The sequence below is a fragment of the Rissa tridactyla genome, chromosome 9, assembly GCF_028500815.1.
Source record: "Rissa tridactyla isolate bRisTri1 chromosome 9, bRisTri1.patW.cur.20221130, whole genome shotgun sequence".
Taxonomy (NCBI): Eukaryota; Metazoa; Chordata; class Aves; order Charadriiformes; family Laridae; genus Rissa; species Rissa tridactyla.
The window spans coordinates 4,208,202-4,222,575 of record NC_071474.1 but is presented as its reverse complement, the minus strand read 5'-3'; the positions used below and the strand labels follow the sequence as shown (position 1 = coordinate 4,222,575).

General features: G+C 43.7%; 1 protein-coding gene across 1 annotated transcript in view; it reads left to right on the top strand.

The window, feature by feature from the left end:
• Positions 1-14,374, top strand: part of LRRK1 (leucine rich repeat kinase 1) — an 80,936-nt gene that overhangs the window by 2,736 nt on the left and 63,826 nt on the right. Inside the window, exon 2 of the mRNA XM_054214946.1 lies at positions 895-1,106. Coding sequence (XP_054070921.1) covers positions 1,040-1,106 — 67 coding nt within the window. The 5' untranslated portion in view covers positions 895-1,039. The remainder of the gene's footprint in view (positions 1-894; positions 1,107-14,374) is intronic.

Sequence of the window (14,374 nt, the reverse complement as noted above, 5' to 3'; positions counted from 1 at the left end):
CCAAATTAGAGCCTCTGGTCAAAACTTCAGCATCATGCACCAGACGTGAGAAAAACTAACAAGAGTCAGAGCTGAGGGGCATCGTGTTAAATCCGAGAGGCGTTTAGTGACTCAAACTGAAAGCAGCAAATGGTCTTTTGCTGTCAGGAGTCTGATGCCGGTTGGTTGGGCACACGCTGCAAATTCACCCGTAGTTTTAACCGCTGTGGAAGATGCATTAAACGAGTGAAAATTACAGGTGTGCAGCTTTGGAGAGGTAAGGAGTTGGAAATGCCCTGGGAGACTGAGCTGTGCAGTTTTCTGCTGGCTGTTGTGTGAGACACTTCAGAAGAAGCCAACCTTTAAGTGGCTTTCAGGTTGGTGGAGTTCTCTAAAAGGACTGGGCAAAGGGGAAAGGAGCTGGTGTGTTTTTCTTAGCCCCGTTTCCTACAGAGGGTTGTCTCAGAAACCACATTAGTATTTTTCAGTTTCTCACACTGGAGTCTTACAAGAGCCGCAGTCGTCTTTGTGGATGGGAAAGCTTTTGAGGTTGCATTTAGGATTTTTCCAGCTGCACAGCATGGTTTCAATGCTCTGCCTTTACACTAGCTTGTGGAGAATCTGAAACTGCAGCTGTGGACCCTGCCCACCCCCCCATACCCTCTGCCCAAAGGTCGAGCAGCTTTGGTGGAGAAAAATTGCTAACTTTATCTTTTCTATAGTGGAGACAGTGTTAGTCTCCTATGTTAATTCACGTTACGCTCTTAGCAAAGCTATTATGAAAATAATTGTAGGATGGTGAGCGCATTTTTGCAAAGTAATATTTAGACAACTGTGTTAGAGTGCAGAGGAATAAGCATCTTGCAATTTCTATACTAGAATGATTAATTTGGTTTACTGTTTCTTTTTAAACAGGGTAAATGATGTTTCTTCAGGATGGTGCTTACTAGCAGTCCCTCTGCTCCTGCATTTACTTGACAGACATCAGCTTTGACAACACTATTCAATTTTAAGTGCTGCAGAAAGTTTACTTGTGGGATCTTCACAGCTGCGACCCAGAATGTACTGGTGTGTGGGAACTGAGGAATCCGCTATTTGCAGAGAGCGCGCCATGGATCCACAAAATGGTAAATAGGATGACTTCTTTTCTTTCCTGTTCAGATTGGGAGTGAAAGGATTTAGGAGAACCCAGTAGACAGCTGCCACTGAGTTTCAATGAAATTTAAATATATGAAAGATTTTTTTAGTGAATTGAGCCTTAATCTTTGAAAATCTACAGTAGATAACAAGGAATTTTACTTGCAAGGAGAATGATGTTGAACTGCTCAGGTGATAAGAATAGCATTCCTCTGAAGACCGATTTTCTCCAAAGGCCTACAGAGTTAGTCAATATATGTATCACGTCTCACCAGTTCCTAAATATGTTTTACAAGATCTGTGCTTTTTCAGCGTGTGAATGCAAATATGTTCCCAGCCGCTAATGCAGTGTGTATTCCGGGTATGAAAGCTGCTAAAATCAGAGCATCTTTTCTCAGACTGAACAGATATTAGCCTGCTCCAGTTTTACTGTCAGCTTTGATTCAGTGGCTTGCAGTGATTTATCGTTGGGCTAGATTAGAAAGTCTGCATTTATGTAATGTAATAAATCCATAGGTGGAAATTTCTCTTTCAGAAGGGACATATGCTTCAGGTTTTTTTTCTGAATAGCCAAATTATTTTTGGATGATTTTTATCGCTGAAACCCGCGGCTCCTAGGCACTGCTGCATTTCTCTGAGTCAAAACCCAGTTATGTTTCTGCATCAAGAAATAGCCTTCTGGTTGTTGTGTAACGGTATTCCCCCCTTGCAACAAGCAGTTCATTAGGAGGCAGCATCTGCGTTTTAAGTGTGGGATGAAGGTGTGTTTGACGCTTTGTAGTGAGTAAGCAAGCTTCAGTAGAAGCTAATGTTTTTGCAGCCTTATTTTGCATTTTATCAGCAACTATGAAGCAAAACCTGATACTTTATTCAGAGGCTGCCTTATCTTGTTTGAAGACATTTCTCACCAGCGTCACAGGGAGCTCTGGGAACTCTTTCCTTCTTCCGTATGTATTTTGCTTATTCTGTGATAGTGATTTTTCTGTTTGGTTTTGCTTTTGTTAATTAGCATTGTATCTTTCTGTAATAATCAGGAGCATTTGATTATTGAGTATTCTTCAAATTCTTAAATTCTGTCTTCTGAATTTCTCTCTGGAATAAATTATCTCCACTTGAATACTAAGCTATAAACCACGAGAAGAATTTTAATCTGCACTAATGATTTGCAAGTGTTAAGAATTGCTAAATTTTTGTTCTGCAATAGTGATTTGACAAGTTTTTCTCACTGTTCAAAGACACAGTAGATAAACAAATGAGTTTATGAGTGAATAATGAAGTGAAAGGTGAAAAAGGTATATTTTCTACATTGTGAGTTCGGTTTTTCTTCTGAGAACTTTATTACGTGTTTCTGTTATGTAAGTATATTCAGTTAAATTGTTTAACTGGAAGCATACAAATCTTACTGGTATAACTCTACTATACTTGCATGTCTGGGTTATTTTATTAGATAAACAGTGTTGGAAGACTGACAGAGGGATCGTAGGAAAGCTTAAGATCCAGTGCTGCCTTGGTGGATTTGCTCTTCATAAGCATACTGTACATGTTTAAACTCATTTTTATTTTGGGATTGTTTGAGTCCTGCCAAGAATAATTGTCATTAGCTAGCTGCTCCACTCCCTAAGTTAGCTGGTCCTCGTTCTGCATTTGGATCCTGTTACACAGCTTGAATGCGGGAACGCGGTGACTCATTCAGCCTTCACATTTGAACCTATTGTTTACGCGCATTTATTAACAATCTAGATGCAGCCTCCTGCTTCCATTCAGTGGGAACCACTGGGAAGTGGAGTGAGATCACAGATAACATCTTTAATGCCGACAACCTCATTAGTGCTCGCAAAGCTTGGAGTCTTTTTTGGGGGGGCAGGCAGGACAGGCGTGTGGATGTGAGGGGTTTAACAAACAGCACTGTGGTGCTGGTGGCTCCGTGACGGGTCAGCGGGATCGGCACAGTGCTGGAGGCAGCTTCCAGCAGGTACCACGTGCACCCGGTCCCTTGATCATTTGAAAGCCTTACAAATCATAGGGCTTTCTTTTCCTGACAGCTGTACATTTGGCCAGGTCTTTGTGTGGAGAATAGGTTCACAGCATCGTTGACTCTAGTTAGCAAATGTAACATATGATGCAAGGGCTCACCTTACTGCTTGTGTCTCCTCTGCTATTCCTCTTGGCTGCGGCAGCAGTCTTGCCTGTATCCCAGCAGGACGCCCACTTCCCCTCCGAGCGGGCAAGCTGTGTTTCAGAACTGGACCCTGTATACCCTCCGGGGACGGCGCTGGGCTTGACTCGACGACGCTGTCTGAGCACTCGCTGGTCCACAGAGAGGATTTGTTGCCAGAGTACAGAATAATGCTCCATTTCTGGTGCAGTCAGCACCTCCCTGGCTGCCTCAAACACTGCGTCCCCTCTCCTAGATTTATTCATCTTGTCCTAATTAAAAGAAAGAAAGTGAGCAGAGATATGGGGGCGGCTGCAGTCTCTTATGAAACACGGGTTTTGTTTTTTTTTAAACTTGGTTAATGAGCTCTACATAATGTAATGGAGGTGATTTAATATGAATCTTGTAGGAAATACAATGGAAGCCCAAAGATATCACTGTATGAATGCCTAGAACAGAATAGAGATTCATCTCCTTTCTACGGGCTGGTTGGTTTCTTTGAATCTTATGAAGTTTTACAGCTAGCATTTAATTCTCATATGAGTTTCTAGGAGACAGTTCAGCAAAGATGTAGAAAAGCAGTCATTGTCTTCTGAAATGTAAGGGTACTTCTATTAAAGAGCTTATCTCTCTGCTACTGAGAATTTTATTCAAAGGTGCAGAGCGTTCATATGCCACTTGTGTGTGTCTCGGTGGAATTGGATTATCTTTCAAATGCACCAGAGGGTGTCTCTTCTCTCCTGCTAAATCTAGAAATGAGCACTGAAAAGGGGGTTATGTTGTAATGTGTATAATATTATATAATTAGGGACAACGACGCCAGTGATAGCTGTTTGAAATTTTATAGTAGGTTTACAGATATTAACTAAATAGACCTTCACAACTTCTTTTGAAGCAAATCTGTTGTAAGCTGGTGAATTTCAACTGTCCAGGGAAATACAGGTAGACATGTGCAGTATGCCTGGAAAAGAGATCTAAATATTAAAATGAGGGAGCAAACAAGTAACCAGAATATGATGACCTGAGTTGGCATTTGCAGTGGACCAGAGGCTCTTAAAGCTGTGCGTGAGAAGTGCCATGGTGACCCTGCAGCTCAGAGGGCTTTATATTTATCAGAAGGAAGCTACCCACGATGGTAGTGACCTTTGCAACCCCATCTGGGCCATGGCTCAGCTCAGGACTGACTCAGAGGGAAAGCTGGTGCCCGCACCGCCGCTTCCTGAATCGTAGAAACGTCTCCAGTGCAAGTGAGAAGAGTTTAACTGGGAGAGTTAAAGGGTCATTTTTAACAGGAGGGACTGCTCAGGAGCTAGTGCAATTTTATATGGAAAATTTCACAATGGATCGAATGGTGACAGCTTGAGGTTAGCTAATAGCAAATGAAACGGCTTGTGCTCCTGGGACATTGCTTTGGGCATCCAGCGTCGCACCCCAGTTTGCATGAGGGCAGGACATTTGCAAATGTGGCCGAGGCCTTCGTTGTAGGGCGTCAGTTTGAGGAGGTGACGGGACTGTAGGTGGAGGGATGGAAACTTTCACAGCCTCTGCCCTTGCTCTACGTTTTGTACTTAATGGATAACCGGAGCCTTCCGGGCTGTCAGTCTGGGAGTGTGAAATCCACTTAAAAAATAAAAGTCTATAGGAAGAATCCGACTACTTTATAGTGATGGAAGCAGGCAGAGCTCACTGGCTCCTGGGCGTGCACGTACATGGCCTCCAGATGAGATCTTCGCTGTCGTTTCCTCCTAGTTCTGCACAGTTGATTTTGTTGCCTTAAATGTGGAGGGCAGGAACTTGCATTTGGTAGTGTCAATATCTTTACTTATAAGTCTTCGCTGCTGAATAGAGGAGGAGGGGAAAATCAGTGTTGACAGCACCAGTGATATCACTTTGTTCCTCATGGAACCTTAAAATCTTTACATCAGCTGTGACTTAGGGCCAGCAGCTAGGTCTTGGGGCACGTTGACTTAGCCACGTCTGTGGCATGTTGTGCTGTGTAACAGGGAAAAAGTACTTGCACCCTCTGTCCTGCTTTTTCCATTCCGTACAGAGCACTAGAGACCTGCAAAGTGTGTTGGTTTCTTGAAGTTCTTTATAATCAGACTAAATGAGCCTTGAAGGTTTTCTGTTTTTTCTTCCTGCTTGTTAAGCTGCAAGTTGAGTCCAAACAGCAAACTGAAAGTATTCCTGCAAGCAATGAAAAAAAAAAAAATAAAGAAGTCAAAAACTAAGATAGGTGTCTTATGTGAGTTAGTCTTACTGCATAATGCCCTGCAGAAGGAGAAGTAGGAGATGCTAGGCAGGAATAGGAAGTATACTAGCAAAGCAGTAATAGGCTTGTATTTTTAAACATATTTAAATACACACTTCATACAGAAGTGGTGCAATCTCACATGGGGCCAAAAGCTAATGCGGAAGGCTGGTCTGCAGCAGAAAATGTGTGTGGTTAAGCCTGCTCTCCTGTGCAGACTGCAGCAGCGCCACACGCTGCACTGTCTTGCTGAACTGAGCCTGGGTTTCCAAAAAGGGCAATGAATGCTGGGGCATTTACAATTAGGTGCCTCGTTTAAGAGACTCTGAGCCTAGATACTAAGCACTGTTCTCCAGACATACCCTTGGAGGATGTCCCTTGTATTTTGAAACAGAGGAATCAGGAAGAACCATTTGCTTTTGAAATCTTGTGTGTGTAGAAAGCGGGAGTTTGGCTTGTGGGTGCTGCATCCCTCTGGAGTCAAGGAGATACAAGGGTCTTATAGTGGCAGGACCAGCTTTTTCCTGATAAATACCATCAAAGTCAGCCTGCTCTTGAGCTTGAGGGCTGTAGCAAGGATGGCAGAGCTGCTGGGAGTGCCAGCAGTGAGGTGCAGACCTTGGGAAGCTAATTGAGCAGAGTCCAACCTGAGAGCCAGTTTGATTTACAGGCAGTAGTAAAACATTTCTCTTAATCTGAGCTGTATCTGGCATTGTCTGCTGCTATACAGCTTTATTTTTCCACCTTTCAGTTAAGAGGTGTTTGTGGTGTATTATATTAAATGTAACTTATGACAACTCTATCAAGAAGCCTAGAAAAAAACAAAGATAAGGTGGTAAGGTAACAAAGATAAGGTGGTAAGGTAAAAAAGAAAATCCTTTGCCCTTAGAACCTGTACGCAGGGACTCCTTAACGATGTTACTAATGTGTGATTATAAGGTAACTCAGGTGGGGGTTGACACTGTGGTCATAGAACCCTTGTTCTCTGTTTCAGTGGGGAAAAAGCAATTGATAGTGTTCACACCAACTCAGTCTTTACCAGGCCTGTAATCGATTTATTGTTTTGGCAGTGATGTTTCAGGTGATTTTAAACTTGCATTAAAGAAAGTGCTATGAGTTTATTTATTTTTTTTTATCCTCTCCAAAGCCTATGGGGGCCTTATCCAAAACCCATTAAAGTCTTTGCACTGATGTAACAGGCTTGGGATCAAATCTTCAGGGATCCTTACAGCATTAAGTCTGTGGTTTGTTTGTTTTTCATTTCTCTGATCGATAGAGGGGCTCCAGGGCTCTGCTTGGCAGAAGGCAGCTAACTGGGAGGAAATGTTTGCATTGCAGATGAGGGTGTGGGGGATGGATTTTATACCGTTCAGCTCCCAGTCTGTTATATAGGTGAAGTCTGTCCCCTAATAGGTTCTGTTTCAGATTTTACATTGTTAGGCTGATATCGAATTCCTTTCCTTTATCCAAGTCTGTGTGCTCATTAGAGGGTCAGCAATTGCTTATTTGCATGATTATGTATCACCACAGCAGCAACCTTTTTATGTAAGTTGCTGATAGTTTCACAACAGAAGTGTGGCGATGCTTTGAATTTGTGCCTTGCTCTTACTTAGGGGAAGGACTTACAAAAGAAGTCTTTAAGTATTAGGGAAGGCCCTCAACCTTCCAAAAGCCCTCCTGTAGTCAGAGGGGCTCTGGAGGGCGGCAGTTTCTGATTTAAAAAAACACCAATGTGCTTTCAGAAATTACAAACTGCCCTTAAAACGTGTATAGCTACAAGCAGGCAGACTCGGTGAGTCTGATTGTGAATCTGAAAGGGAGTCGGCAAGGACATATTCAGAGCCTGTTAAAATATGACAGTTGGAAAAGATTCCCATTGAACAATAGCAAAGTTGATGTAGTAAAATTTCGAGGCTTATGCTGCAGCTTTTGCAAGTTCTCATTCCCTCCTAGCAGGATATTTAGCCACCCTGTGCGTGTTGGAAGAGAGGGTGAAACCCAGTGATGTCTTTGTAGATTATTTTTTGCAGGGACATGTGTACCTGCTGGTGAAGGCACCTAGACAGCCTTCCCTAGCCTGAGCTCTCCGGGTACAGGTGGTGGGACATGTTGCTCCAGACAGGAGCTGCACAGAGCAGTGGGAAATCTGGTGCATGTCTTCTCTTTTTTGGCTCACACTCTCCTGTTGGGGAGGGCGGCAGATCTGTGGTGAGCTTTGGGAACTTCTCGTCTGCAAAGTCAAGCCCCTTGTTGTGTCACCCAAGGGTGAGGGAAAGGGTCAGTCTGCTACAGGAAGGACAGGAGGAAGGCGAAGGGTGAAAGGAGGAGAGACCTGGGGTTGGGAGCTGGAGGAGCAGCTTAATTTTGTTTCTAATAGTCAATATGTGGCTCCCAAGCATAAAAGTTGGCATTTCAGATACTGCTGGGAAAAGCTCAGTCCCAGGCTTTCCGCAATCCCTTTTCTGTGCATAGTTGAAAATCATGGAAAAATTAAGAACCAAAGCAGTGATTCAAACAAGAAGTCTGGATAAATTTAGCTCAAATATTCTTGGTATGTTTGTGGTCACTGTGGAAATTACATCACTGCTTGTTTTAATGATCAGAATATCGCTTGGAAAACTGGCATGGCTACCCGAGAAGAGCTCAAAATGAAATCTTTTAAAAGTATGTATGTTTTTGGAATTGCCTCACCTGCAGTTAGTTGGTTTTGGGGTTATTTGTTTTATTCCCATTTTGGTTAAGGAGTATTTTGGCTAGAGGTTATTGCTGCTTAATTGAAAAGCCACAAAGTTTAGAGCTGATACACTCTGCAGTGTGATTATCTACTTCACATAAAAATTCTGTCTGGGGAGTAAGATTCAAAAAGAGTGCTGATAATTGCTGAAGACAAGATCTCCTCCAGAATCTGCCTGCATGTCTTTCTGTCTCGCACATCAAAGAGCCTTTGAAAATGCTTTTATTTTTGCATCAAACAGGAACATCCTTTTTTTTTTTTTTTTTGTAACACTAATGGACAAGATCCCTTTTCAGATCTCAAATGCAGCTTGAAAAACAAAAAAGTCCAGCTCCTTAAGTGGGCTTGTAATCATGGTCACAATTCTCCAATGTTTTGCACCTTAGACCTTTCACGTGATGGCAGGGTGGGAATAAAAGCTATCAAATCAAAGTCATTTGCATGGGCTCGACTGGATTCTCAGATGCAATGGGTCAGAGTTCATCATAGGGTGGTGGGAAGGGGATGAAGTGTGCCTTGCCTAATTTTGCCATCTCTGCCTTGAAGCAGCCATCTAAAACTGCTTTGGGCTGCTGTGAGTTCACAGCATGTACCTTTGTTTGAACATAGTGTCCTCCCAGGCAGAGTCCCTGTCTTCCTTCTGCTGAAATGAATGCTGATATTCCCAGACATCAGGAAGACAAAAGGGAAATATCTCTCCATCTCTGCAAATGCGGGCACTTCTGCTTCTTGTCATAAGTGAGGGAAGGTTTTATTTTATTTTGGTAGCCCCCATTAAAGCTTTGGCAGCACATCACTACACAGCCTGATTTGGGACTGGCACTGTCTTGGCCACCAGCAGAGGTCTTTTCATCAGACCTTCTCTTCTGCTCCAGACACAGCTGTTAAGGTAGTCTTCCCTCTGAGATAGTCTCTCCTGGAAACTGGCGTCTCAGAAGGTCTGCTCCTACTCGCATAGGAGCTGGTGGAAGTGCTCACATTGAGTTCAGTAGAAGCTGGAGTGGAGCCTCGCCTTCTCCACTGTTTTGTTATTTTTTCTTTTCCAGACTATGACATTCATCTCTCTCCTCTGATGCTCTTCCCAGCTTTGCACTTCTCTTGGCTCTGCTGTTGCAAAGTTGCCTGTTCTTTTCTTCTGCATGCAACACTTTTACCTAAACTAATTGAGAGTAGTTGTTGTCTCGGTGATAATCGAGAACTGAGGATAGCAAACGGTAAGATATTTTATTAAGCTAGCAGACACAGTTAAAGCACATTGAACTGTGTCTAACTTGTACGAAGACTGGATTTTGCTGTGTGGCATGTTTTACCCCCTCAAATCTCTTGAAAGGCTTCTTTTCTTAGATGTGTCTACTTTTTCCTAGATCTATCAGTTTGTTTAATAAAAGATATTCTCTCTTTCTACAAACTTCACTTAAAATGGCCTGTGAAGCTGTTATCATCTCATGTTTTAGGACCGTTAGTGCTCGGTAGCTGGGTTAACTTCTGCCCATGCATAAGGTGGGCACTCAGGCTGTAGGCCTGGAAGAACTGTGTGGGTCAGCGTCCTGGTGTCACACTCCTAAACCTCATGCAAGGCCGGTTTTAAGTGAGTTGACTTGCCTGTTGCTTCTGCTTTTTCTAGGACACTGTTCCAAAGCCTCGTTTCTCCAATGTTATAAACTTTCTTCCAATTGGCAGCCAAAATATATTCATACCCTGTACATAAATAGCTCTTCTCCTTCCCTGGTATCTCCCTCTGGATGTATTTATATTGTATTAATCCCATCCCCATCCAGCCTTCATTTTTCTAGGCTCAACAAGCCAAACTCTTTTCATCTGTAGTGTTGTAATTAGACAGTCCATTTTTTCTATTCGTCTTCTCCACCTCTTCCAGATTCTCTTAATCTTCCTTCAACACAATAAACCGGAGTCGCACAAGGTATTTTATGTATCTTTCTAATGTTGCTTTCCTGTTTTAGCCTCTTTGGCCAGCCTTTCCAAAATCTTCATATGTCCTGAGACCTGCTGTGCTCCTTGGGAAGGGAGGAGGGACGCTGGTGGCAGCACAGGTGACAGCAGCTACCCAGGACCCCTGCCATGTGATGGAGGGATGGAGAACTGGGCCACTGCTGTGGCCCAAGGGGTCCTTATGGAGCAGCTATGAGCGTCATCCTACCACTTTCATCGGCTTTCTCTGCAAGCGCCACAGGGGCTAGGGGCTTGTCTTCCCCAATAGCATCCATGGAGTTTCGTGGGGCTGGAGAGAGGGATGTTGGCTGCTTCTGTGCTATTATTTTTCACCATCCGTTGGACTGGAGTGTCGAAAATGAGTTTTCCATTTAGGAGGCTGTTTACATGTGTCACTAAAGTGAAACGTAGGCTTCAGAGTGGCTTTTCTCAACTCAGACAAGCTGTAGAATCACTGGATGTGTCTTTGGTGGAGCCAGTAGAGGACTCAGACTCTGGAGAGACCTGGGCAGAGACCTTGGGCCCATCCTCCCCTCACACACACACCAGGGGTCCCTCCCTGAACTCTTCCAGATGTAACCTCTCACAGCTGGGGTTAAAAGCTTTTCTAAAGCTAGCTTTAAAAACATGTCTAAGGAGGACATAGTGGAAGAGGGCTAGCCATGACTTGGTGCTTCCCCAATATGAATAAGTGATGACTTTTTTTTTTAGAATAATATTGAGCAAATTATGTCTTTGAAAGAGGGAATACATTGATGAATTTTTTCCCTTCTGATGAAAGCTTGAACGTCAGGGAAAAGGAAAAATTTCAAAAGAAACCAAAGTTAGCCATGAAATGTTATTTTATGAAGTTTCAACCAAAATCCAATCTTGGTTTGGTTTCTTGGCTGTAATATTTGATTCAGTTGGACAGGAATGGTCTCACTGGAGACACCTTTCATCGTTTAATAATCCTCTCTTTCCAGCCATGCCTGGAAATGAACATGAAGAAAATCCAAAAGCATAGTCATACTTTTGCATGCTTAATGTATATCTTCCAATTTAAGATTTGGAAAGCAAGAGTGGCATAGCTGGCCTTGCATGCAGAAGCATATTTCTGAATGATTCAAGCTGTAGGATTGGAACCAAATCACTGAGGCCAAAAGACAAAAATAGAAACTTTCACTTAGAGCTGAGTCATTTGCATTTTCAATACGGCAATTGGCTTTCTGGCCATTTGGAGCACTTTTGGTTCCATCAGTCTCTTTCCCTTGGGGGTGGAAATTAACACCATCAATCTTCTCTGTGGCCTCTGCTGATCCTTTGCACCCTGAAGAGGGCATTGTGGGAAGGATAGGGGGCATCCCCCTTCCTGGCGAGAGCCAGCCTTTGCCCTGTGCTTGGCGGAGGTCGTCCCTGTCCCGTTCCTTCCCTGCCCAAAGGCTAGTAGCGTGTCTAACAGGGATGATGGTGCCTTCATGAGACAATCTGACCACTGAGAATTGTGTTGTGGCCGCTGATGCTTTGAGTGTTCTTACGGATCAAAAGGGTTGAACGTGTGCACATGAAGCTGCTTAGGCCTGACACTGGTACTCAGGGGAGAGGGCAAAATCGCCACTGTCATTGACAGCAGCCCAGTTCATCATGCTGGTAAGCTGGGGATGGCAGGGTTAGCGAAGGGCCACCTGCTTGTGTTCGGTACCTCGCCACTTGGTGAAAAGTTGGAAGGAGAAGAGAGAGGAAGAGGCAGCAGCCCCGTGTTTGCTGTCAGCTGCTGCCATTTGTTCAGGCTGTGGAGGTTATCTTAGTATTATCTGCTGCAGCTAAGGAACCTTTATAAACAGAGAGGGTGAAACTTAAGTGTGGGGTGTGGAGCAATGGGAGTTTTGTGTACTGGTATGCATGGCCGGATGGGGATTTGTGTAGGGTTTATCAGTACACAAGAAGCTGGCTGTGCTCCCCGGAGTCCCGGTGAGAGGAAGGGGTGTCCAGTCATGGTGCTGATGAGCTGCTTCTGCTTTGACTCTGCCGTGAGGATTGCAGTGCTGCTGCCTGTCTTCCATCAGGCATAGCCCAGGGCACTGGAAGTCGTGTGTGCACTTTTAAAACAGCCTGTGAGGAGCATTGGTCTAAGGTAGAGCAAGAGAAGAGGCGTGTCCCAGGCCATCACGTGTAGTAGCCCTTGTCCCTGGATAGCTGCAGGTATAATTAGTGACCCCAAAGCTACGTTGCACTTCCCACTGTGATTTGCCCACCGGTATGGTGAGTTTGCTCTGATGGTCGTATTCCAGTGTGTATGTCTTTGTGCTTTCTCTAAGCTCAATGCCTTATAATGGCTTTGTGCAGCCTTTTTTTGTACTTTGGCTAAATAGTAATAACCAGCTTGGTTTCATTTGAACTTCTTGGACAATACAAATAATTTCCAGAGTCCCGGGGATCTGGGAGGTGCATGCATAAATGCAGGAGCCTGCTCAGATCTGGTAGAGCTTTTCAGCTCCAGCTTAGCTCTGGCCCTGACAGCCAGCCAGGCACCTTCACACAGCCGTGCAGGCATCTGTGATACTGTCCACTAGAGACTGCTGAGTCTTGGTGTTACTAGTATTTGACGCTTTTCTGTCCCCTCTTCCCCCATTATCCTGGATGATGGAGAAACAATTCTGTAAGCTGAAGCTCTCAGAGGCGTCTGGTTTTTGTAATTCAGTTCTGGAGCCCCTTAAAAAGGCAGGAGTCCAGAACATTTTTCCATCCAGGACTTAATATTTTCCTTTCAGGTTTGCATTAGCAAATGTTTTTTTCCTTGCAGGTTAAGAGTGTTTCTAAATAGAAAATTTCCAATGGCTCTGGTGATAATTGGTCATTTTGCATTGCCGTACCCAAAATTGTCAGCACGCCCTTTACAAGATCCTGTATGCTCGCTGGAAGACGTTTAATGCAGATCAGCACTTTGCATGCGTGGTACTGGCATGTAAACAATTTAAAAATAATTCCAGATTATGCAATAATAGTGAAAAAGATCCCTTCAGTACTGTTTTTTGGTCTTTGAAGCATTCTTCTGTGTTTAAGGTCTGGTCTTTTGTGGGGTTATAAGTTTCCTTTTGGGGCGGTGAGCATTGATTATAAGCTGCGTTGTAGATGTGGGTTTCTTTTGTACTCGATACATCATCTTTTCCACTGCCTTGGCAGGCAGATCTTAGTGCAGAGCCACTCCTTTAATTAGCTGAAATAACGGATGTTTGGGTGAAATGGAACCACAAAAAATAGGCAGAAAAAGTGTGTGGAGGGTTCCCTCTCTGTCGTGAGAAGTTGGCATATCTCACTGGTTGTGAAGAGATATTAATCAAGGTCAGAGGGACACGGCCCGATTCTGGCATGGTCTCTCCAGTGGGCATGCTGAATTTCCCAGATAAACCATCCTGTTATCTCTTGGTTGGATTTACCATATGGATTTACTGTAACATTATCTCCTTGTCTTCTTATGGGGGGGTTATACGTGGTTCTGACCGTTTTTTAGTCCTGATGGGGACATTTTATAGCAGAATTGGTTGGGCCATATGTGTTTTGCCTAAATCTGAGAACAAAGTCAAACGGATCATAGGGTTCTTGCTGCAGGACCCTCCTTTGCGTTGTTCTGGGCCAGGTCCTGGCTGCGGGGACACTTGGACCGAGCGTGTGTGGGCAGGTGGGGGGAACAACTTCCCTCCTGGAGCAGGCCTCGGTCCATGACCCTATCTTTTAAAGAAATGAACGATTGAAATAAATGAGTGAAACCTTTTTTTGAACAGCAAATGAAACTTTGTTTTGAAGTGTCAGCTAATCAGAGAAGGAGCACAAAAGGTGTCTTTATTTCATAAAGCATTTGTACTGACTTAGGCTGATATAAAAATTTATTTATTTTTTAAATTAAAGAACTCAGCGTTTTGTTTTTTATTCCTCGTTTGGGATGGGAGTGATTTTTTGGTATCTCAATGATTTCCAGAGGATTGAAAAATTTTTCTTACCCATCTAAGTGGAAAGAGCAATGTAGGACAGATCCATCATCCTTTGAAATCACTGGAGGCTCCCTGTTGGCTGTTGCTCGGTTTATTAGTCTGAAGCTTTTCAAAGCAACAGAAGATACGTGAGTTTGTTATACAGATTCAGAAATAACATGGCTTTCCATTAATTTTGCACACCAACCTGCCAGAGCTTC